The 22928-nt window shown below is 43.2% G+C and overlaps 1 protein-coding gene across 3 annotated transcripts; it reads left to right on the plus strand.

Moving 5' to 3' along the window:
- The first annotated feature begins 440 nt into the window (after positions 1-440).
- CNIH4 (cornichon family AMPA receptor auxiliary protein 4) lies at positions 441-21150 on the plus strand. 3 transcript variants are annotated; one of them, XM_023203657.1, is made up of 5 exons: positions 441-617; positions 4431-4499; positions 10227-10339; positions 16318-16458; positions 20952-21150. In XM_023203657.1, exons 1-5 carry the CDS (start codon positions 549-551, stop codon positions 20977-20979), a joined length of 420 nt encoding a protein of 139 aa, XP_023059425.1. In that variant the 5' UTR covers positions 441-548; the 3' UTR covers positions 20980-21150. The 3 variants fall into 3 exon arrangements, with proteins under 3 accessions (XP_023059425.1, XP_023059428.1, XP_023059426.1); XM_023203660.1 differs by lacking the exon at positions 20952-21150 and having other exon boundaries at positions 455-617; positions 16365-16458; XM_023203658.1 differs by lacking the exon at positions 4431-4499 and having other exon boundaries at positions 521-667.
- The last annotated feature ends 1778 nt before the right edge of the window (positions 21151-22928 follow it).

Here is a 22928-nt window from a genome sequence, read left to right on the forward strand (position 1 = left end):
GCACTCCAGCCTGGATGGCAGAGCAAGACCCCAGCTCTTTAAAAGAAAAGGGTTGAGTAAATACTTGTTGACTGGGCCGGGCGCGGTGGCTCAAGCCTGTAATCCCAGCACTTTGGGAGGCCGAGACGGGCGGATCAGGAGGTCAGGAGATCAAGACCATCCTGGCTAACACAGTGAAACCCCCTCTCTACTAAAAAAAATACAAAAAAAAAAAAAAAAAAAAAAAACTTGTCGACTAATTGCTTGTCACTATTTCTGGAAATAATCGGATTTATGACAGAGGCCCTGTCACCTCTTTGATATGGACTTGTACTAATGAACTACAATTCCCAGCATGTGTCAGAATTAGCGCCGTAAAGTTTTTTTTTTTTTTTTTTTTTTTTTTTTTTTTTTTTTTTTTTTTTTTTAATATGGCCTACAACTCCCGGCATGCCGCGCTGGGGTTCGCGGACCACACGCCTCAGCCAGCCGGGGCACGGGCCTATCAGGGGCGAGTCTGGGCATCCGAGCGGGTTTGACAGAAGGAGCGGCGGCGACGGAGGAGGAGGATGGAGGCGGTGGTGTTCGTCTTTTCTCTCCTCGATTGTTGCGCGCTCATCTTCCTCTCGGTCTACTTCGTATCCTTGCCTGAGGCGGGCGGAAGCCTTGCCGGGGGACAGGGCTGAGGGTAGGCCAGTTGGGCACCCAGGCAGGTGTGTGGGATGAGGGAGGCGTTCGGCGACGGGCGTGCGCTTCTTGGGAGCTGGCCTGGCCGGGGCGGTGGCGCGGGCCCCGGGGCGAGGAGGAGAGGCCGGCTGCCCTACCCAACGGCCCCTGCTGCCCTGCACCCACTTGCCCTGCCTGGGCTGCCGGCCGCCCCTCACCCGGGTCCGCGTGGGCCTCTCCGGGCGCACCCCGGCTCGGCCTGCGCGCCTGCTTTCAGCTCGTGCCCGCGGCGCCCGGACCAGCCCTTCCTGAGCCACATCCGCCCTCGGGAGAGAAGGGTCGCCGTTTTTATGGGAGAGGCCCCTTGCCGTGCTCTTCGGGTACTGGGGGTCCTAAGGGGGTCGCTTGCGACAGTCGGGTGCCAGGACGAGTGCGGGCGATTTGCCTCCTCCTGTTCCCCCGGCAACACCCCCGGCACCCGCCCCTTTGTTCTGGCGGGTGTTGGTACTTGCAGGGACCTTGCACATCCAGGAGTTGACTCATTCGCCAAATGAGCAAAGTTGCTTCCTTCACTGTGCCGTTTTGTAGTGAGTGTTGGAAAGGAGTTATTTTAACAACTATCTACAAAGTGATTATTTTGGTTGTCCCCGGTGGTTGCAGATCTGTAAATTCAATAACTACACCTACTGTTATTGCTGAAACACCTCCCAGTCGTTTCTCAGCTTTTAAATTTTTCTATCGATCCATGTTAAAACAAGTATTTTCTGTAGCTGTTCACGTTGCAATATTCAAACTGTATTTTCCAGAGCAATAAATGGTTGTTGAATTTAGCACTGCGGTAGCCATGTCGGCTACAACTCTTCCCAGCTCTTGACAAAGCATCTAGGCTTAGTTGTTGCCCAATGTTGTAATGCACAATCCAATTTTAAGTAATTAAATATAAGATAGAAAAAACGTATGAGGAACTTGGCATTTCAGCTTCCTTTCTTGAAAATCACATGTACCCGTTTCTGATCGGATTAAACCATTTGCTAGAGCATGCGGGCTTTAGAGTAGTTCTACAGAGTATATGTTCAGTGCAGCTTCATACTTCATTGTGGACTGGCAGCCTGTTGTAGTGGAAGGGGACAAAATTTGGAAATCAGGTTTCCCGCTCAGCCAGTTCTTTGCTGTGCACATTATTTCCCTAAGCCTCAGTTTTCTGATCTTTAAAACTTTAAAACTGATGCACAATGAGAATGGTGCTGAGCACCCTAGCATAGTGCCTGCCCCATAGCTAATGTTCAGTAAATATTGCTCTGCCTTTGTGTCCCCACCCTCCCCAACTGAGCAGCAGTTTTTACTTGATGATTTCTAACGACAAGATTTCTGAGTTTTATTAGGTTTGCGGAGCTGATTGAAAGGGCAGCATCACTTGCCTAAGTTTTGATGACCTCTATGCCCCCCCCCCCCTTTGTTTTTTTTGAGACGGAGTCTCGCTCTGTCGCCGGGGCTGGAGTGCAGTGGCCGGATCTCAGCTCACTGCAAGCTCCGTCTGCCGGGTTTACGCCATTCTCCTGCCTCAGCCTCCCGAGTAGCTGGGACTACAGGCACCAGCCACCTCGCCTGGCTAGCTTTTTGTATTTTTTAGTAGAGACGGGGTTTCACCGTGTTAGCCAGGATGGTCTCCATCTCCTGACCTCGTGATCCGCCCGTCTCGGCCTCCCAAAGTGCTGGGATTACAGGCTTGAGCCACCGCGCCCGGCCGCCCCTTTTGTGATATAAGGAACTAGAGCAAACTTGTCCAATCCACGGCCCGGCATGGGCTGCATGTGGCCCAGGACAGCTTTGAATGTGGCCCAACACAAATTTGTAAACTTTCTTAAAACATTGTGATTCTTTTTTGGTGAATTTTTTTTTTTTTTTTTTTTTTTAAGCTCATCAGCTATCATTAGTGTTACTGTATTTTATATGTGGCCCAAGTCAATTCTTCTTCAGGTGTGGCCCAGGGGAGCCAAAAGATTGGACACCCCTGAACTAGAGCTTACATTCAGAAATGAAACTGGGTTTTTTCTTTTTGCAGTTTGGAAAACCAGGCTTGATAATTTGAAATAGCCCTAGTTTACACCAATTTATGCATGTAGAGAAATGGTAGGTGGAACGTTTGACTTAGACATTACATTAAAGTACATTCGGGCGTGTTTTGATGAAGTTCAGCATATTCTGTATTTTAGGATAGTTGCACTAACTTAGTATTAGGGATAGGAGGTGGAAAATGGTCAGGGTAGACTTCATGTAGGATATAAGAGTTTTCTTGGACTTTGAACTGTGGACAAAATCTACAGAAAGGGATAGAGGTGAGTATTCCACATCATACACTGGCAAGAGCAAAGGTGCAGAGACAGGTATGTTCGTGGATTTCTGGGCGATGGTTAACAAATAGACCATCTGGAGCACATGGTTGATTTTGGTGGCAGTAGAAGGCTAAGTTGGAAAGGCAGGATTACATCAGATTTTGGAGAGCCTGAATGTTAAGGGTGGGAGGGAAGTCTTTCACTTTTATCCTGCAGGCAATAGACAGCCATTGAAAATTTTTATTTTCGGTTGTTTATTAGGAAGATGAATTTGCAGAGTGGGTTGGAAACAAGAAAGATTGGAAGATAAACCAACAGGGGATAGGGTCGTCTGGATTTCAAATAGAGTGCTGTAGTATTTGGAAGAAATGATTGCTAGGACCTACAAATGATTGATTATGATACATGAAACAGAAGGCAGAGTTAGCTTTCCATATTTTGATCCTGGGCAGATGATACTTGTGTCAGTAACAGAAATAAAACAAATTGGAGGAAAATCAATTTGTGGAGAAAGTGATGAATTTGACTTTATTTTATTTATTTTATTTTTATGTTTATTTTTGAGACAGAGCCTCACTGTGTCACCCGGGCTGGAGTGGAGTGGCGCAGTCTTGGCTTACTGCTATCTCTGCCTCCTGTTCAAGCGATTCTCCTGCCTCAGCCTCCCAAGTAGCTGGGACTACAGGCGCCCGCCAAATCTGCTGCTCACACTGGAGCGCACTGGTGTGATTATAGTGCAGTGTAACGTGAATCCTGGGCTCTCGGCATTTTGCTGCCTCGCCTTAGCACTACTGCTACTAATAGCTAGCATTACAGGTGCTCTTGCCCGGCTAATTAAAAAAAAAAAAATTTTTTTTCTAGAAATGGGGGTGAGGCCAGTGAGTCACCTGAAGCCAGAAGTTCGAGACCAGCCTGGCTAACATGGTGAAACCCCGTGTCTACCCAAAAGACAAAAAATTAGCTGGGTGTGATGGCGTGCACCTATAATTCCAGCTACTTGGGAGGCTGAGGCACAAGAATTGCTGGAACTCAGGAGGCGGAGGTTGCAGTGCGTTGGAATTATGCCACTGCACTACAGCCTGGGCGACAGAGATGGAGGCTTGCTGTGTTGCCTATGCTGATCTTGAACTCCTGCTTCAGGCGATGCCTCAGCTTCCCACAGTGCTGGGATATTTTCCTTTTTTTTTTTTTAGCCATTGTTTTACCTTTGAGGAACTCAAACTAAATGTTCTGGTTGGGTCAGATTAGATTTGAGCAAAATGGGATTATTTTGTAAAATAATTTGTTGAAGGAACATGAATGGGAAAATTGAGTTGTCTAATGAGCACACTTTAGGAAACAATTCATTTTTTTCCAAGTCAAATTTAATTCTGCCTTGTAACTGTGATTGCTTTCTGAAACTTACTTAGTTATTATAAAAGAAATATAATAATTCCTTATCTTGATCATCAGATAATTACATTGTCTGATTTAGAATGTGATTACATTAATGCTAGATCATGTTGCTCGAAATTAAACAAGGTAAGACATTTCTTTGCTCATTTTTTGGCATTGAAGCCAGATCATTTTCCATATTTAAGATTATTATAGATAATAGATGTATTTTTGATTTTAGAGTACTTGTTGTCTCTTATTCATTGGAAACTTGATGGAACTGCTGTGTTTTACAATATTTTAGATCATGAAATTATGCTAGAAGATCTGACTTGAAATTTTGTTTCTTTACATGTTGCTTGTCTCGTTTACATGGATAACATCTTTACTCAGAGTAGGGAAATGTTGGTTATGAGGGTAATTTTTTTTGTCTTCTGTGTCAGAACTCCCTCCTCCCACTCATGGTAAAAAGCTCAGGTCTGTCTTTGGTTGAATGAAAGAAGACCTTTCTTGTGTAGTTTACTGAGAAAATATATATATATTTTAATGTATGACTGTATTTATTTTTTGAGAGACAGGGTTTCTTGCAGTGATGATCAGGCTGTTCTTGAATTCCTAGGCTCAAGTGATCTGCCTCAGCCTCCTGAGTAGCTGGGACTATAGTGCACGCCACCACGCCTGGCTAATTTTTTTTTTTGAGACGGAGTCTTGCTGTGTCACCCAGGCCAGAGTACAGTGGTGTGATCTTGCCTCACTGCAACCTCTGCCTCCCAGGTTCAAGTACTTCTCCTGCCTCAGCCTTCCCAAGTAGCTGGGATTACAGGCACCTGCCGCCACACCTGGCTAATTTTTTTTTGTATTTTTTGTAGAGATGGGGTTTCACCATATTGGCCAGGCAGGTTTCAAACTCCTAACCTCAAGTGATTTGCCTGCCTCAGCCTCCCAAAGTGTTAGGATTATAGGCGTGAGCCAGTGTGCCCAGCCACCTGGCTAATTTTTAAATTTTTTTGTAGACTGGGTCTTGCTATGTGACCTAGACTGGTTTTGAACTTCTGGCCTTAAGCAATCCTGCTGTCTTGGCAAAGTGCTGGGATTACAGGTGTCAGCCACCATGCCTGGCCTAAGCTCCATATTTTAAAAATTTTCATCAATTTTGTTTGATTGTTTGAGGCAGAGTCTCACTCTGTTGCCCAGGCTGGAATGCAGTGATATGATCATGGCTCACTGCAGCCTTGACCTCCCAGGCTCAAGAAATCTCCTTCCACCTCAGCTTCCCACATAGCTGGGTTCTACAGGTGTGTGCCATCATACCTGGCTAATTTTTAAAATGTTTTTGTAGAGATGAAGTTTCACTGTGTTGCCCAGGCTGGTCTGAAATTCCTGGGCTCAAGCGATCTGCCCTCTTTGGCCTCCCAAAGTGTTAGGATTACAGGTGTGAGCCACTGTACTCAGCCTCATGTAGCTTCTTGAGATAAGGTAAATGGCAATTAAATTTTGAGGCCTTCCATGTTTGAAAATGTCTTATCTTTTCACTTGATTCATAGTTGTCAGAGTACAGGGTTCTAGGTTGGAAAAGATTTTTCTTTCAGAAATTTAAAGACACCCTTTGGTGGTCTTCCGACTTCCAGTGTTGTTCAAGTTGGGAAGTATCATGCCTTTTTTTTTTTTTTTTGAGATGGAGTCTGGCTCTGTTGCCCAGACTGGAGTGTAGTGGCGCCATCTCGGCTCACTGCAAGCTGCATTTCCCAGGTTCACGCCATTCTCCTGCCTCAGTCTCCTGAGTAACTGGGACTACAGGCACCCGCCACCACGCCCGGCTATTTTTTTTTGTATTTTTTAGTGGAGATGGCATTTCACTGTGTTAGCCAGGATGGTCTCGATCTCCTGATCTCATGATCCGCCTGCCTTGGCCTCCCAAAGAATTTCTTATCTTTTTAATATGATTCATTGTCTCTCTCTCTCTGTCTCTCTCTTTTCCTGTCCTCTGGGGAAGTTTTAGAATCTTTTCTTTATCCTTGGTGTTTTGAAATTTTACAGTGCTGTACTGTAAAAATTCTCTATACTTTTTTTTATTTTTTTGAGACGGAGTCTTGCTCTGTTGCCCAGGCTGGAGTGCAGTGGTGTGATCTCGGCTCACTGCAAGCTCCGCCTCCCGGGTTCACGCCATTCTCCTGCCTCAGCCTCCCGAATAGCCGCGACTACAGACGCCCACCACCATGCCCGGCTAATGTTTTGTATTTTTAGTAGAGACGGGGTTTAACTGCATTAGCCAGGATGGTCTCCATCTCCTGACCTGGTGATCCACCCGCCTCAGCCTCCCAAAGTGCTGGGATTACAGGCATGAGCCCCGGCGCCCAGGTTTTGTTTTTTCTTTTTGAGATGGAGTCTCGCTCTGTCGCCCAGGCTGGATTGCAGGATTGCAGTGACATGATCTCGGCTCACTGCAAGCTCTGCCTCCCCGGTTCACACCATTCTCCTGCCTCAGCCTCCCAAGTAGCTGGGACTACAGGTGCCTACCACCATGCCTGGCTAATTTTGTTTTTGTATTTTTAGTAGAGACGGGGTTTCACCATGTTAGCCAGGATGGTCTTGATCTTCTGACCTTGTAATCTGCCCAAAGTGCTTACAGGGATTACAGGCATGAGCCACTGTGCCCGGCCCTCTGTGTACTTTTTAAAAGGCCTTTCTCATTTGTTTTGGACATCTGATAGGCTCTTTCAATATGGGAAATTTTCTTGTATTCGTTCTTTAATATTTTTTCCCCATCTTTTTTACCTCCTTCTCTTCCTACAACTTCCAGATCAACTAGACAGTTGATCTGGATTGATCTGCCAATTTTTCCTTTTACTTAGTTTTTTCCCTTTGATTTTTTTTTTTTGCTGTTTTTATTTCCCTTGCTTTTTCTTCTGAATTTTCTTTTTTCCTTTTTTTTTTGAGATGGAGTTTCACTCTTGTTGTCTAGGCTGGAGTGCAGTGGCGCTATCTTGGCTCACTGCCACCTGCATCTCCTGGGTTCAAACGATTCTCGTGCGTCAGCCTCCCAAGTAGCTGGGATTACAGGGGTGTGCCACCGTGCCGGCTAATTTTTGTACTTTTAATAGAGACAAAGTCTCGCCATGTTGGCCAGGCTGGTCTTGAACTCCTGACCTCAGGTGATCCGCTCTCCTTGGCCTCCCAAAGTGCTGGGATTACAGGCATGAGCCACTGCAACCAGCCTTCTGAATTTTCTAACAAATGTAGCATTTATGCTAAAATAATGATTTTTAAGAGGTTTTTATTCTCTTGGTTCATGTTTGACTCCTAGCTTTCTGAGAATCCTGATTATAGTATTTTTCTATTTTTTTTTATTAAAGATAGGGTCTTTTTCTCTCATTCAGGCTGAAGTACAGTGGCATAATCATATTTCATTGCAGCCTTGAATTTCTAGGCTCAAGCGATCCTCCCGCCTTAGTGTTCCAAGTAGCTGGGACTGCAGATGTGCACTACCATGACTGGGTGATTATAGTATTTTTGAAATTTTATTCTGCTTCTTATGTTGTATCTGTTTCCATCAAGTTCTTTTCCTTTCTTTTTTTCCCCCACTCTGTCTTTCATTTTGGAGACTTTCTTCAAATTTCTGATACAGGACTGCCTATTCATATTTAAGGATAAAGCACTAAAATGCTCATTGAAAGCTCTTTAGATGGTCTAGATTTGTTGACTGGTACGCTTCCCTGTCGGGTAATTGTTATCTACCTGGACTTTTGTTGGGGTAGCTGAAATGGTGGTGTTTTGGTAGGTGTTTTTTGAGTCATTTACTTTAGAGAAAAATCCTCCAAGCTCCTTCTTGGAGGATATGAGTCTAGTGCCAATGTGCTGAGAACAAATTCAGGGAAGGGCATATCATTAAGGAGGGAAGAGACAAAAAACAGAGGACTTGGTTGAAAGTCAGTAAACCAAGCATGATAAGGTTAAGTCTTGCTTCCTGAAACATATTTCATGCCAGGTGCAGTGGCTGACACCTGTCCCCAGTACTTTGGGAGGCCAAGGAGGGAGAATCACTTGAGCCCAGGGGTTCGAGACCAGCTCTGGTAACACAGGGAGACTTCCTCTCTACAAAAATAAAACAAGAGAGAAAAAAAAAAACATGTTTCAGGTCTGTGTCTGTGTAAAACAAAGATGATTGCAGTTTACAGTCAGAAATCCAGAGACTGAAGGCTATAGCTTTAGGGATCTGATATGGATCAGAGAGTATTAGTATAACATCAGCTGACATTTTATTGAGTGCCTACTTTGCATGTGGCTTACATGTTATTTCATCTAACTCTCTACAACAACTTTGTGAGGTAGGTATTATGTGTATTTTACAGATGAAAACATTGTGGCTTAGAGAGGGTAACTTTTCCAAAGATTGCACAGCTAATAAATAGGACATAGCGTGAGTTCCATTCCAGGTTTGTTTGACTTTGTAGCTCATACTTGTAAGAATTATGCAATCAACTAGAACTTTCCAATATGTAATAGCATTTTAAAAAGTATAGCCAGCCGGATGCAGTGGCTCACGCCTGTAATCCCAGCATTTTGGGAGGCTGAGGCAGGTGGATAACGAGGTCGAGAGATTGAGACCGTCTTGGCCAACATGGTGAAACCCTGTCTCTACTAAAAAATAAAAAAATTAGCTGGCATAGTGGCGGGCTCCTGTAGTCCCAGCTACTGGGGCTGAGGCAGGAGAATCGCTTGAACCTGGGAGACGGAGGTTTCAGTGAGCTGAGATCATGCTGCTGCACTCCAGCCTGGCGACAGAGTGAGACTCCGTCTCAAAAATATATATATATATATATGTGTGTGTGTGTGTGTGTGTGTGTATATCTATATGTGTATACATATATAACCAAGTTGATTGCAAATTAGGTTTATGGCCCAGAAAAATCTCTACTTCTTTATTTACCAATTTTTTTTTTTTTTTTTTTTACCAAATATTACCTTTATTTACCAAATATTTTTTATTTACCAAAAAATTATCCAAAATCTAAATGCAAGAGGTCTGAGGTCATTGTGCCTGGGCTTATACTATATTGCTCTGCCACTGTTTAGCTGTGTAACCTTAGGCAATTTACCTAACCACTCTGAGTTTTATTTTCCTCATTTCTGAAAGTGAGGCATGCTAGTTTCTTTCATTAAGTGTTAACTTCCACTGAAAGAAGTTAACTTTAATTAAAAATCTGTACTCATAGGAAAGGAAGGCTGTTGGTGAATTGAGAACTCTGCCACAAAAGTTGTTGATGCATGAGAACTAGAACATTACAAGTCAACAAAGAGTATAGGGAAGGGCATGGAGCTCTGTAAAGCCAATAGGCCAGGATTCTGGCATGCTGGTTCATTATCGTATTTGGTCAACTTTGAGCTCTAATTGTAAGCTTTTACGTTTTTTTTTTTTTTTTCTTTTTCTCTGAATATGAAATGGTTTCCTTGAGATTCTGGAGATTGGAAAATGTTTAAGGTTGCTCTTCTGACTTGAAAGGCAACATGTGTATGGATATCAACCATTCCAAATTAGAGCTAGGGGCTTTGGCATAGATATTAGAATGGGAAGTAAACAATACTCTACTTTTTCTCTAGTTCTCATTCAAACCTGCTTAATGAATGAACCTAAGCCTTTGCTTAGGATAAAAAGTAATTGAAATTTAAGTGCTTTATTTTTAAGCTGTGCCTTGATGTATTTGCATGGGATACAAAGTTATAGCAGTATGCAAATCTGGGACATGTGAGTCTAAAAATAATCTTGAAATAGTAGCTTGTAAATTCTCTGTATCTTCATTGATTTAGTTTCAAATAACATTGTATAGTCAGGAAGGACATAGCAGTGAGATGTAATACCGTGTTCTTCTATTGCAGTGGGTAATTCCAGAATTGATTGGCCATACCATTGTCACTGTATTAATGCTCATTTCATTGCACTGGTTCATCTTCCTTCTCAACTTACCTGTTGCCACTTGGAATATATATCGGTGAGTACAGTTTTAGTTTGGTGTCAAGGCAGTTAAAAAAATTTTTAAAGGCCGGGCGCGGTGGCTCAAGCCTGTAATCCCAGCACTTTGGGAGGCCGAGATGGGCGGATCACGATGTCAGGAGATCGAGACCATCCTGGCTAACACGGTGAAACCCCGTCTCTACTAAAAAATACAAAAAAAAACTAGCCGGGCGTGTTGGCGGTCGCCTGTAGTCCCAGCTACTCCGGAGGCTGAGGCAGGAGAATGGCATGAACCCGGGAGGCAGAGCTTGCAGTGAGCTGAGATCCGGCCACTGCACTCCAGCCCGGGCGGCAGAGCGAGACTCCATCCAAAAAAAAAAAAAAAAAAATTTTTAAAAAGATGTTTTTTTTTTTTTTCAAGACAGGATCTTACTCTATTACCCAGGCTGGAGTGCAGTGGCGTGATCTCAGCTCACTGCAATTTCTGCCTCCTCAGTTCAAGCGATTCTCCTACTTCAGCCTCCCGAATAGCTGGGACTACAGGTGTACACCACCAGGCCTGGCTAATTTTTGTATTTTTACTAGAGACAGGGTTTAACCATGTTGGCCAGGCTGGTCTTAAACTCCTGACCTAAGTGATCCTCCTGCTTCAGCTTCCCAAAGTGCTGAGATTATTTATAGGTGTGTCCCATAAAAAGGTATTTAATAGCTTTTTTGTTGTTGTTGTTGGAGATGGAGTCTCACTCTGTCACCCAGGCTGGAGTGCAGTGGCTTGATTTCAGCTCACTACAACCTCTGCCTCCCAGGTTCAAGCCATTCTCCTGCCTCAGCCTCCTGAGTAGCTAGGATTCAGGTGCCTGCCACAATGCCTGGCTAATTTTTGTATTTTTAGTAGTCAGGGTTTCACTGTGTTGGTCAGGCTGGTCTCAAACGCCTGACTTCAAGTGATCCTCCCACCTCGGCCTCCCAAAGTGCTGGGATTACAGGCGTGAGTCACAGTGCTGGGCTGGAAGTACATTTAAACGCTACAAATTAGGGCTGGGCGCAGTGGCTCACGCCTGTAATCCCACCACTTTGGGAGGCTGAGGCGGGCAGATCACGAGGTCAGGAGATTGAGACCATCCTGGCAAACATGGTGAAACCCCATCTCTACTAAAAATACAAAAAAAAAATTAACTGGGTGTGGTGGCGTGCCCCTGTAGTCCCAGCTACTTGGGATGTTGAGGCAGGAGAATAGCATGAACCCGGGAGGCGGAGCTTGAAGTGAGCTGAGATCACGCCACTGCAACCAGCCTGGGTGACAGAGCAAGACTCCGTCTCAAAAAAAAAAAAAAAAAAAAAGAAAAGAAAAAGCTGCAAATTAGGTAACTAATCAAAATTTTTGACTTAATAAATTTAGGAAGTTTGTTCAAAGTGAGCTCAGTGGAAACCCTGACTATATAATTTTATAGTTGGGCTGTTACACGTAGCATACTTTTTGTGAAGACCGCTGGGATAATCTTGACAAGCCTGCAATTGTTATATTAGTGGGTTGCTGCTTTACTACATTTTTAGGTTTTATTTATTTTTATTTATGTCTAGTTTTTTGGGACAGAACCATTCATTGGCTGATTTTTAAGTATGATGTTGTAAAGTGCAGTTAGAATAAAAAGAACATAGGAGGCCGGGCGCGGTGGCTCAAGCCTGTAATCCCAGCACTTTGGGAGGCCGAGACAGGCGGATCACGAGGTCAGGAGATCGAGACCATCCTGGCTAACACGGTGAAACCCCGTCTCTACTAAAAAATACAAAAAACTAGCCGGGCGAGGTGGCAGGCGCCTGTAGTCCCACCTACTCGGGAGGCTGAGGCAGGAGAATGGTGTAAACCCGGGAGGCGGAGCTTGCAGTGAGCTGAGATCCGGCCACTGCACTCCAGCCTGGGCGACAGAGCGAGACTCCGTCTCAAAAAAAAAAAAAAAAAAAAAAAGAACGTAGGAAAAAATAAAGTAGGGTTTGGAGGAAGAGGGGATGCATATGAAAAGATAATGGCAGCAGTAGAGATGAGGGAAGGAGTGGATATGGGGGAATGATTTTCTAAAGGTCATGAAACTAGAATCTGAGTGAGGGAAAAGCTTTAAAGTATCTGTGTCTCTTTTATAGAGGGTGGGTATCCTGGGGTAGAATTTTTTGTTTTCTTTTTCTTTTTTTAATATACTGAACATGGGTTCTGAATTTTTTTTTTTTTTTTTTTTTTTAAGAGATGAAGTCTTGCTGTGTTGCTCAGGCTGGAATGCAATGGCTGTTCACAGGCGTGATATAGTGCACTACAGCCTTGAACTCCTGGGCTGAAGCGATCTTCCCACCTCAGCCTCCTGAGTAGTTGGGACTACAGGTGCATACCACTGCGCCTGGCCTCTTTCAAGCTTAATAGTACTCTCCCATGATCAGTTCCATAGACCAACGCCCTCAAGTGAGCTCTGAGCTGGGAACACAGATTACTTGCACTTCTGCTGAGGGCTAGTCCCAGGCAGACTTTTAGCACAGCTAAGTCTCCCTGTAGTTTCACTAAGTGAAACATAACTTTGGGAGTGAGAATGGGAACTTGAACCTTTGAGAATGTGTATCTTAATGTTATATCAGACCATACTGTCAGTCATCTCTACTAGAAATGAAAACCTGCTAGAAGAGCCAGCTTTGGCATGGCTTCTTTGTAGATAGTGGTAAAAGGCTCTATGAAGTCAAGTCCAAAGATTCTTTTTTTAGGCCGGGCATGGTGGCCCACGCCTATAATCCCAGCACTTTAAGAGCCTGAGGTGGGTGGATCACTTGAGGTCAGGAGTTCGAGACCAGCCTGGCTAACATGGCGAAACCGCATCTCTACTAAAAATACAAAAATTAGCTGGGTGTGGTGGCATGTGCTTGTAGTCCCAGCTACTTGGGGGGCCACGGCAGGAGAACTGCTTGAACCTGGGAGGCGGAGGTTGCAGTGAGCCGAGATTGCACCACTGCACTCCAGCCTGGGCAACAGAGTGAGATCCAGTCTCAAAAAAACAAACAAACAAACAAAAAAAACCCACTGAAGATTCTTTTTTTGATATAATTATAAAGACAAAGATCATGTATATTTATTGCCCTGGTAACTGCAGTGACAGGTTGGCTGTCTGCTGGTCACAAGTTTACCTCCTATTTAATAAGGTTTAAAAAATCAACAGATTGATTATTTGCTATTTTCAGACCACTGTACTTTATGCTGTTGGAGATAAAGTACAGTAGTCCACAGGACAAAGAGGCAAAATACCTAGGAAGTGGAATCACTTGAGTCATATAGTAACTCTATATTTACCCTTTTGAAGAACTGCCTGAGTGTTTTCAGAAGCAGCTGCACTTTTTTTTTTTTTTTTTTTTTGAGACAAAGTCTTACTCTATTGCCCAGGCTGGAGTGCAGTGGCGTGATCTTGGCTTACTACAGCCTCAACCTCCTGGGCTCAAGCGATCCTCCCACCTCAACCACCCAAAGTGTTGGGATTACAGGCGTGAGCCACTGTGCCCAGCCACAGCTGCACTATTTGACATTCCCAAAAACTGTGTATTGGGGTTTCCATTTTCTCTATATCCTTGCCAACACTTCTTATTGTGTGTGTCTTTTTTTTTTTTTTTTTGATGGATATAAAAAAAAATAAAAACTGTCTTTGATATTTTTTTCCTGCCCTAGTATACTGCCACAGTATACAGCTGTGGAGTTCCACTGCCTGTTATATAAGCATTAATGTGTGTGCCTCAGCGACCATCCCACTCGTGGTCTTTGGGGAATCATACCACTAGCAGCAGCTCTCAGCAACTTTTATCCAAATTGTGCTGATCTGTCTTGGCAATACGTAATTTAGGTGTGATGCTCATTCTCCAGCATGCTAAATGGTCTGTTATGGTAAAGTTTTATCAGTCTTCTAGTTATAACACACTGCAAGTAAGAATTAATATGAAAGATTGGCTATCAGACACTGGAAACCTTATATAGTCCTATTTTAAATTATTCCTGTGTGTTTTAGAGGTGAGCGCAGTGGCTCACTCCTGTAATCCCAGCACTTTGGGAGGCCGAGGTGGGAGGATCACCTGAGGTCAGAAGTTCAGGACCATCTTGGCCAACATGGGGAGACTCCATCTCTACTAAAAATACAAAAATTAGGTGTGGTGGTGTTGGGCACCTGTAATCCCAGCTACTCAGGAGGCTGAGGCAGGAGAGTTGCTTGAATCCAGGAGGAGGAGGTTGCGGTGAGCCGAGATCGTGCCACTGCACTCCAGCCTGGGCAATAGAGTGAGATTATGTCTAAAAATAATAATAATAATAAACTGAAAAAAGTATAATTGGATTGTCTGTAACACAAAGGATAAATGCTTGAGGTAATGGATACCCCATTTACCCTAATGTGATTGTTTTTTTTTTTTTTTGAGACGGAGTTTTGCTCTTGTTGCCCATGCTGGAGTGTGATGCTGCAATCTTGGCTTATTGCAACCTCTGCCTTCCGGGTTCAAGCAATTCTCCTGCCTCAGTCTCCTGAGTAGCTGGGATTACAGGCATGCGCCACCATGCCTGGCTAATTTTGTATTTTTAGTAGAGATGGGATTTCTCCATGTTGGTCAGGTTGGTCTCGAACTCTCAACCTCAGGCGATCCTCCCGCCTTGGCCTCCCAAAGTGCTGGGATTACAGGCGTGAGCCACTGTGCCTGGCCGTACCCTGATGGTATTATTACACGTTGCATATCTGTATCAAAATATCTCATGTAACCCATAAATATATGTACCTACTATGTACCCACAAAAATTAAAAATAAAACAAAAATCTAAAAAGGAAAAAAAAGGAGACAGCTAAGTAAGTGGTGGTAGGAAGAAAGACTGGACAAGGGTTTGATGGACTGGCTGTGAAAGATGAAGAGAGAAGTCCCAGTTGGGTAAGAGGAAGTTTTTAAGGACCACCAAGAAAATGGTGACACTCTTATTAGATAACCTAGAAATTAGACAAGGATGAGATGTTATCTGGATATTCAAATGAAAATACCTTCTATTCAGCTATAGTTGGGCTATTGGGGTTTTAAGGAGAATTTCAGATTTGTGGAACTCAGAGAATCCTTTGCATTTCAAAGAAGTGATAATTGAGAAGCTGTGTGACAAGTGAGATATCTAAGCTTATACTAGAAAAAGCTTAGACATGAGAGCAGGAAGAATTCATGGACAGTGCTAGGTTAGGACATACCTGTTACACAGATGACACAGTCTGGATGTTGAAGCTCAGACACTTAAACTGATTGATCCTCTCAAAGTAACCTAACTTCCTTAATTTCCCTATTTCCATAATGAAGTTTCTAAGAACTTAATAAAATTGATTTGGGTTTGGAGCCTCCTTTAACCTTTGTCTAATGGAAAAGGGCTGTAGATATGACTGGTATGGTAGTTTTCTACAGATGAGTAAAAGGGTTTCAGTGCATAAAATACCTTTATCTGGAATGTTACTGTATTTATTTTAGAGGGCAGAAAATTAGCAGTATTGTAACTTTCAAAAGGAAACTAAGTGGCAGCCCATGACATTATCATACTACTCTGTCCATATGTGGTATGAATGTAAGGTTGCTATGATTGGCTCACTTTTTTTTTTTAGATGGAGTTTTGCTCTGTCACCCAGGCTGGGGCTCAATGGTGCAATCTTGGCTCACTGCAACCTCTGCCTTCCAGGTTCAGGTGATTCTCCTGCCTCAGCTTCTCCAATAGCTGGGATTTCAGGTGCCCACCACCATGCCCAGCTAATTTTTGTATTTTTAGTAGAGGCAGGGTTTCACCCTGTTGGCCAGGCTGGTCTTGAACTTCTGAGCTCAAGTGATCCACCTGTCTCGGCCTCCCAAATTGCTGGGATTACAGGCATGAGCCACAGTACCAGGCCTGACTGGTTCACTTTTAAAAGTCGATTATTATTGACTACTTATATTTGAATACTTATGCCTATGATTTGATTTTCCTTCTAATGTGTGTGTCCTTTAATTTATCAGATACATTATGGTGCCGAGTGGTAATATGGGAGTGTTTGATCCAACAGAAATACACAATCGAGGGCAGCTGAAGTCACACATGAAGGAAGCCATGATCAAGCTTGGATTCCACTTGCTCTGCTTCTTCATGTATCTTTATAGGTGAGTTTAAAATCCTAGTATTTTCCTAGATGCCATATTTGTTTTTGAAGGGTGAGATATTACTATACTATAGGATTGTGCATTGACATTGTGGAACTTTTGGGGATTATGTAAATTCCTTGTGGCTGTGTAGATTATTTATGTATGTCATTGAATCAGCTTTCTGTCTGAACTACAGATCTGCCCTGTGGCATCTTAGTTATGCCTTAGCTGTTGAGGCTATCAATATGCTTAAAACCGGCCACGGTGGCTCATGCCTGTAATCCCAGCACTTTGGGAGGCCCAGGCGGGCAGATCACCTGAGGTCAGGAGTTCGAGACCAGCCTGACCAACATGGAGAAGCCTGTCTCTACTAAAAATAGAAAATTAGCTGGGCGTTGTGGCGGGTGCCTGTAATCCCAGCTACCCGGGAGACTGAGGCAGGAGACTCAGTTCAACCTGGGAAGCAAAGGTTGTGGTGAGCCGAGAATGCATCATTGCACTCCAACCTAGGCAACAAGAGTGAAACTCCATCTCAAAAAAAAAACTGTCTTTGATATTTTTTTCCTGCCCTAGTAGGATACAGCTGTGGAGTTCCACTGCCTGTTATAAGCATTAATGTGTGTGCCTCAGCGACCATCCCACTCGTGGTCTTTGGGGAATCATACCACTAGCAGCAGCTCTCAGCAACTTTTATCCAAATTGTGCTGATCTGTCTTGGCAATAAGTAATTTAGGTGTGATGCTCATTCTCCAGCATGCTAAATGGTCTGCTATGGTAAAGTTTTATCAGTCTTCTAGTTATAACACACTGGAAGTAAGAATTAATATGAAAGATTGGCTGTCAGACACTGGAAACCTTATATAGTCCTGTTTTAAATTATTCCTGTATGTTTTAGAGGTGAACATGCCACTTTTTCCTTTATCCATCATAGATGCCTAGAATAGAGCAAAGGAGAAACAAAATTCCTGTGTATATGATTTGATTAAACCTTTGAAAAGCTAGAAGTCAGGCTTAACCTTTGTATCAAAGCTTTAATTAGATCATTTTTATTTTTCCCCCTTGGTAGAGTTTAATTTTTCACATAGGCATGAGGACTATTAGGAAAAACTTAATGTTGAAATAAACTTCTACCACTCAGAAAATTCTTGATTAGAAACTGCTTAGAGATAGCAATTTTTTTGTTTGTTTTCTTTGTTTTGTTTTGTTTTGTTTTTCGAGACAGAGTCTCACTGTGTCACGCAGCTGGAGTGCAGTGGCACAATCTCAGCTCACTGCAACCTCTGCCCCCCAGGTTCAAGCGATTCTCCTGCCTCAGCCTCCCAAGTAGCTGGGACTACAGATATGTGCCACCATACCGGGCTGATTTTTTTTTTTTTTTTGTATTTTTAGTAGAGACGGGGTTTCAGGACATGAGCCACCGTGCCTGGCTGAGATAGCAGTTTTTAAAAATTGCTATTTTGTCTGAAATAGTTTAGAAGTCAGAACCATTTTAGCCTCTTCCTGACAAAGCAGGCTTCCTAAAATCCCATCACTGTGCTAAATCCACCCATTAGTGGATTAGATTAAAATTGGAGTTTAGATAGTTTTCTTTTCACCATTCATCTTATTTGCTTTTCTGTATTTTAAAAACTAGATCAGAAAAAGCACACTGGTATCAGTTTCTGGTTCTCATACCCTACCTCATTACTAATATGCTTAGTTTTTAATCCAAGTATCAAAGATGATGAATAAAGAGCAAAAAAAGTTGATGAGAACATAATGAGGCACCTGTTCTTGTTTTTAATACTTTTGTATCTTTACTGTCATATATGTTCTCTTATATTTGTTTCTGAAGAGACAAAAACAAGCTGGAATTGGCTTAGCTAAGGTTATCCTTTCTTCATCCTGCCCACCCCTGCGGTTTCATGCTGTTGGAAAGTAAACTAGAAAAGGCATCCCCTGGGGGCGGTGCTGTAGGTACAGCCCATGTAGTGATACTTTGGGGAGGAAATTTAGGCTTGGAGAGCAGTATCTTGCTTCATAGACTCAAAAGTCTTAGGATTTAAAAATGTACATGAATTTCTGAACTCTTAGTCATTGAATTTAAAGTAGTGGAGAGTTGGACTGGAGAAATTAAGATGTAATTTTGGGGCAGTTTAAGATATTGTTCTTTATAACTAAATAAAAGATAGGCAACTCATGTAACTGGTTTGCCTGGGCAGGTGTGTACTTCACTGGCTGTACTGTTTTCTTTTCTCTCTTCCCTTACTTTCCTTTCCCTATCAGCCTGTTATTTTCAGCCACATTGCTATTACCTTACCCTTTGGTGTTACATATAGTTCAAAGGGTCAGAAGGTATCCTTGTAGCACTTTTCTCTTGGTTTTTGGTTGCTGTTTTTAAACAGTGGTTTTGCTATTCATACCAAGTCATTAGCTTTTGATTGCAGAGATTTTATGCTACTTGTCTTTGTATCTAACACCTACCACACTTTGCCTAATTCCTTGCACCTAGTTGACATTTCAGGGCTTGTTGAATGCAATTAAAGTTTTGAAAAAATGCTCATCTTCTTTAGAGAATAGGGGAATCCATGCTTTTGGTTTTTTGATTGGGTGCTAGCCTAGTGGAATGTGGGCTCTATCACTTACATTGTGGCCTGGGGCAAGTTTCTTTTCTTTCTTTCTTTTGAGGCAGAGTCTCACGCTGTCCCCCAGGCTGGAGTGCAGTGGCACCATCTCAGCTCACTGCAGCTTCCGCCTCCCGGATTCCAGGGATTCTCCTGCTTCAGCCTCCTGCATAGCTGGGGTTATAGGTGCACTCCACCATGTCCAGCTAATTTTTGTATCTTTAGTAGATCTGGGGTTTCACCATGTTGGTCAGGTGATCCACCTGCCTTGGCCTCCCAAAATGCTAGGATTACAGGTCTGGGCCACCACACCTGGCCTGGGGCAAGTTTCTTAACCTCTCTGAGCCTCAGTTTCTGATCTGAAAGGGGGATATTAATGATATTAATAGTACCTACCTCATCACAGGGCCGGGCGCGGTGGCTCACGCCTGTAATCCCAGCACTTTGGGAGGCCGAGGCGGGTAGATCACGAGGTCAGGAGATCGAGACCATCCTGGTTAACACAGTGAAATCCCATCTCTACAAAAAATAAAAAAATTAGACACGAGTGGTGGCAGGCACCTGTAGCTCCAGTTACTCAGGAGGCTGAGGCAGGAGAATGGCATGAACCCAGGAGGCGGAGCTTGCAGTGAGCCAAGATCATGTCACTGTACTCCAGCCTGGGTGACGGAGCGAGACTCCATCTCCAAAAAAAAAAAAAAAAAAGCTGGGTACGGTGGCTCATGCCTGTAATCCCAGAACTTTGGGAGGCCAAGGCGGGCGGATCACGAGGTCAGGAGATCAAAACCATCCTGCTAACACCGTGAAACCCCGTCTCTACTAAAAATACAAAAATTAGCTGGAAGCGAGACTCTGTCTCAAAAAAAAAAAAAAAAAATAGTACCTACCTCATCACATTTTAACGTGAACTAAGTGAGATAATACATGTGAGACACTTAGGTTTATGCTGACCCATAGTAAACTCTCAAAAATCTTTTAAAAATATTAGCTACTATCATTAACTTTTACTGTGCATTGAGTACATTTAGTATGGTTGAATTTGGACAATTGTTTATACCATTAGTGATGTAAGGATATTTCTGTGTATTTTGATTTCAGCAGAGCAAGGCTGATCCCAGTATTTCAAAGGAAAGGATGGTTTTGTTATTGTTAACTGTCAGTGTTAGTGGCGTAGCATTTATTAGGTGGCTGCCGTGTGTCAGACATTGTGTACAGCATTGCAAGTGACACAAAGGAGCAGCACAGAATCCCTATAGTAAAAGCTTGGAGCTTGGTCATTGCAGGCTCAGGTGCTAGTAGAACATGAAAGTTGTGATGCTTGGGCCCTGCTCTCATCTCAGAGTTGCTCACAGTCCAGTGGTAGAGACAACATGTAAGCCATAGCAGCAGGAAGAAGAGCTGTGGAAGGAGGCTGTGCAGCTGCCCTGGGCTGAGAGGCCAGCTTCTCCAGCGAGGTGCCCTAGAGCCAGTCACAAAACCTGAGTAAGAAGTTACTGCTTTGATGGAGTGTTGGGATGGGGAGAAGAGGTTCCAGGCGTTGGCATAGAACAGTATGTATCTGGCTAGAGAATTTAGAGGGTTTTTTTCTGGACATAGGTGTTTTTTTGTTTTTGTTTTTGTTTTTTTAACTGACTAGGTTTTTGTTTGTTTGTTTGTTTGTTTAAACTATAGCCTAACATAGGTTTTAAGTTATACTTCCCCCAACTCCCCACCCCCAGTCACTCTTTTTTAGTGAAAAAGTTTGGACATGAAAGATCCTGATATATTCTTTCCTTTGGGTATGAATGATTGTCTTTTACTCAAATGATTGTTCCTTCATGGACCTTAGGGATGCAAGTCTGGACAAACCAGGCTCTGGAGGAAAATTCCTGTGAAAACATTAGTAACATTAATTTCTTCTTTCCACAGTATGATCTTAGCTTTGATAAATGACTGAAGCTGGAGAAGCCGTGGTTGAAGTCAGCCTACACTACAGTGCACAGTTGAGGAGCCAGAGACTTCTTAAATCATCCTTAGAACCGTGACCATAGCAGTATATATTTTCCTCTTTGAACAAAAAACTATTTTTGCTGTATTTTTACCATATAAAGTATTTAAAAAACATGAATTGAGTTTCTGTAGATTTCTAGTTCTCAACTTTAGCCTGAACGCCAACACTTGAAGGTGTTTTTCATCATCTGTATGTCGAAGGTGGTTATTTGTATGTAGGAACAGGACTGCCATCCCAGCTTTGCATGCCAAAGAAATAAAGAACACACTTTAAAGGGCAAACTGAAGAGATGAGCGAGCAAAGAAAGGTGCCCTTCAGGTCTGCTGAAAAGTTAGAGTACAAAGAACACTGTTGATCTGGACAGAAGAAGAAAAATTTAATTACTCTTTTTGCCTGTGTTATGGCAACTTCATTTAATATGGTTTAAAGATTTATGAGACTGCCAGCTAAAAGTCTTTTCACAAGAATGTCAACAGAAAATGGCATTTCAAAATATATATATTTCTTTGTACAATTTGTGAAACCTTATAAGCCATTTTCCCCAGGTACAATGTAGTTCCTGCTGATAGAAAGGAAATATTTTGTCAAGAGCTTTCATTTAAAAGCCACTACCTCCATAATCACCCCCAAACCCAGAAAATCCCCACCCGCTGTTGCCAGTCTGGTTTTCGTATTGCAGTTTTTCCAATTGTATTTGATCTCCCTGATAATTTTTTTTTTTTTTTTTTTTTTGAGACGGAGTCTTGCTCTGTTGCCCTGGCTGGAGTGCAGTGGCCGGATCTCAGCTCACTGCAAGCTCCGCCTCCCGGGTTTACGCCATTCTCCTGCCTCAGCCTCCTGAGTAGCTGGGACTACAGGCGCCTGCCACCGCGCCCAGCTAGTTTTTTTTGTATTTTTTAGTAGAGACGGGGTTTCACCATGTTAGCCAGGATGGTCTCGATCTGCCGACCTCGTGATCCGCCCGTCTCGGCCTCCCAAAGTGCAGGGATTACAGGTTTGAGCCACCGCGCCCGGCGGATCTCCCTGATAATGTATTTTAATGGGTTTGGGTAGAAGATGCCAATCAGGTTGGAAGCAGGAGTAGTCATTCAGTGTCCGTGAAATTGAGCATTTTGGTGTGCCACGTGGTGCCAGATTAACCCTTCTATCCTTCTGCACTGACCACATTGTGAATTGAGAGACCAGATACAAACCATTTAATGGACAGCAATACACAACCAAACTCTGTTCCTTGGAGCTATATTGTAAGATACAGTTGGGAGAGCAGTTCACCTCCTCAGCTATTTGCCAGCTCTTACAGGGTAAAATAAACCTGGCAATTTATCCTCAGTCCTAGTTTGTGCTTTAATGTTGCTATCTTAAGCACTGGCATTTGGGCAAAACATGACTGTTCAGTGGGAGAATCCAAAGGTATTCACTCTAGTTGAGATATAATTGGGTAGCTAAACAGGGTGTGTGGTCCCCAAACGATTAAAGGTTGCATGTCCCTTTAGTCCTGGACTAGGTCTAGCCTTGGCAGAAGCAAGGGAGCCACTAAGCCAAACTCCCTGTACAGAGAGACCATGTTTCAAGGCTGGAAGTAGTGCCATGGCAATACACAAAAGTAACGGTGAAATGGTAGGCAAAGTGAACTTGGCTCTGTTGGGCTCTTTGGGGTCACAGAAATTGCTTGTGGTAATCTTGTATTTCTGTCAGGCACAGGGCCAAGAAGGTGTGTAACAGACATTACTTTTCTTGCATCTCATTTTCATACCTTTTCCCTCTGAGGCAGCTTTTGCTTAGAAAATAGTCCCTTCACTCTGCCTTTCCTCCTAACTTCCTGTGCCTCTTCATGTTCTGCTCAAGCTTTTTAAAGCAACGAAGCTGTTGGAGAACTTAAATCCTCGCAACTGAGA

The sequence above is a fragment of the Piliocolobus tephrosceles genome, chromosome 1 (assembly GCF_002776525.5).
Source record: "Piliocolobus tephrosceles isolate RC106 chromosome 1, ASM277652v3, whole genome shotgun sequence".
NCBI classification, from domain to species: Eukaryota; Metazoa; Chordata; class Mammalia; order Primates; family Cercopithecidae; genus Piliocolobus; species Piliocolobus tephrosceles.

What these genes read in the sequence shown, in the direction of transcription:
- CNIH4 (XM_023203657.1), top strand. Translation starts at nt 549, where the DNA reads ATGGAGGCGGTGGTGTTCGTCTTTTCTCTCCTCGATTGTTGCGCGCTC. An exon ending in TCTTCCTCTCGGTCTACTTC is followed by an intron (nt 618 to 4,430) that starts GTATCCTTGCCT and finishes CTTGATCATCAG; the next exon opens with ATAATTACATTGTCTGATTT. An exon ending in TTCTTCATGTATCTTTATAG is followed by an intron (nt 16,459 to 20,951) that starts GTGAGTTTAAAA and finishes TTCTTTCCACAG; the next exon opens with TATGATCTTAGCTTTGATAA.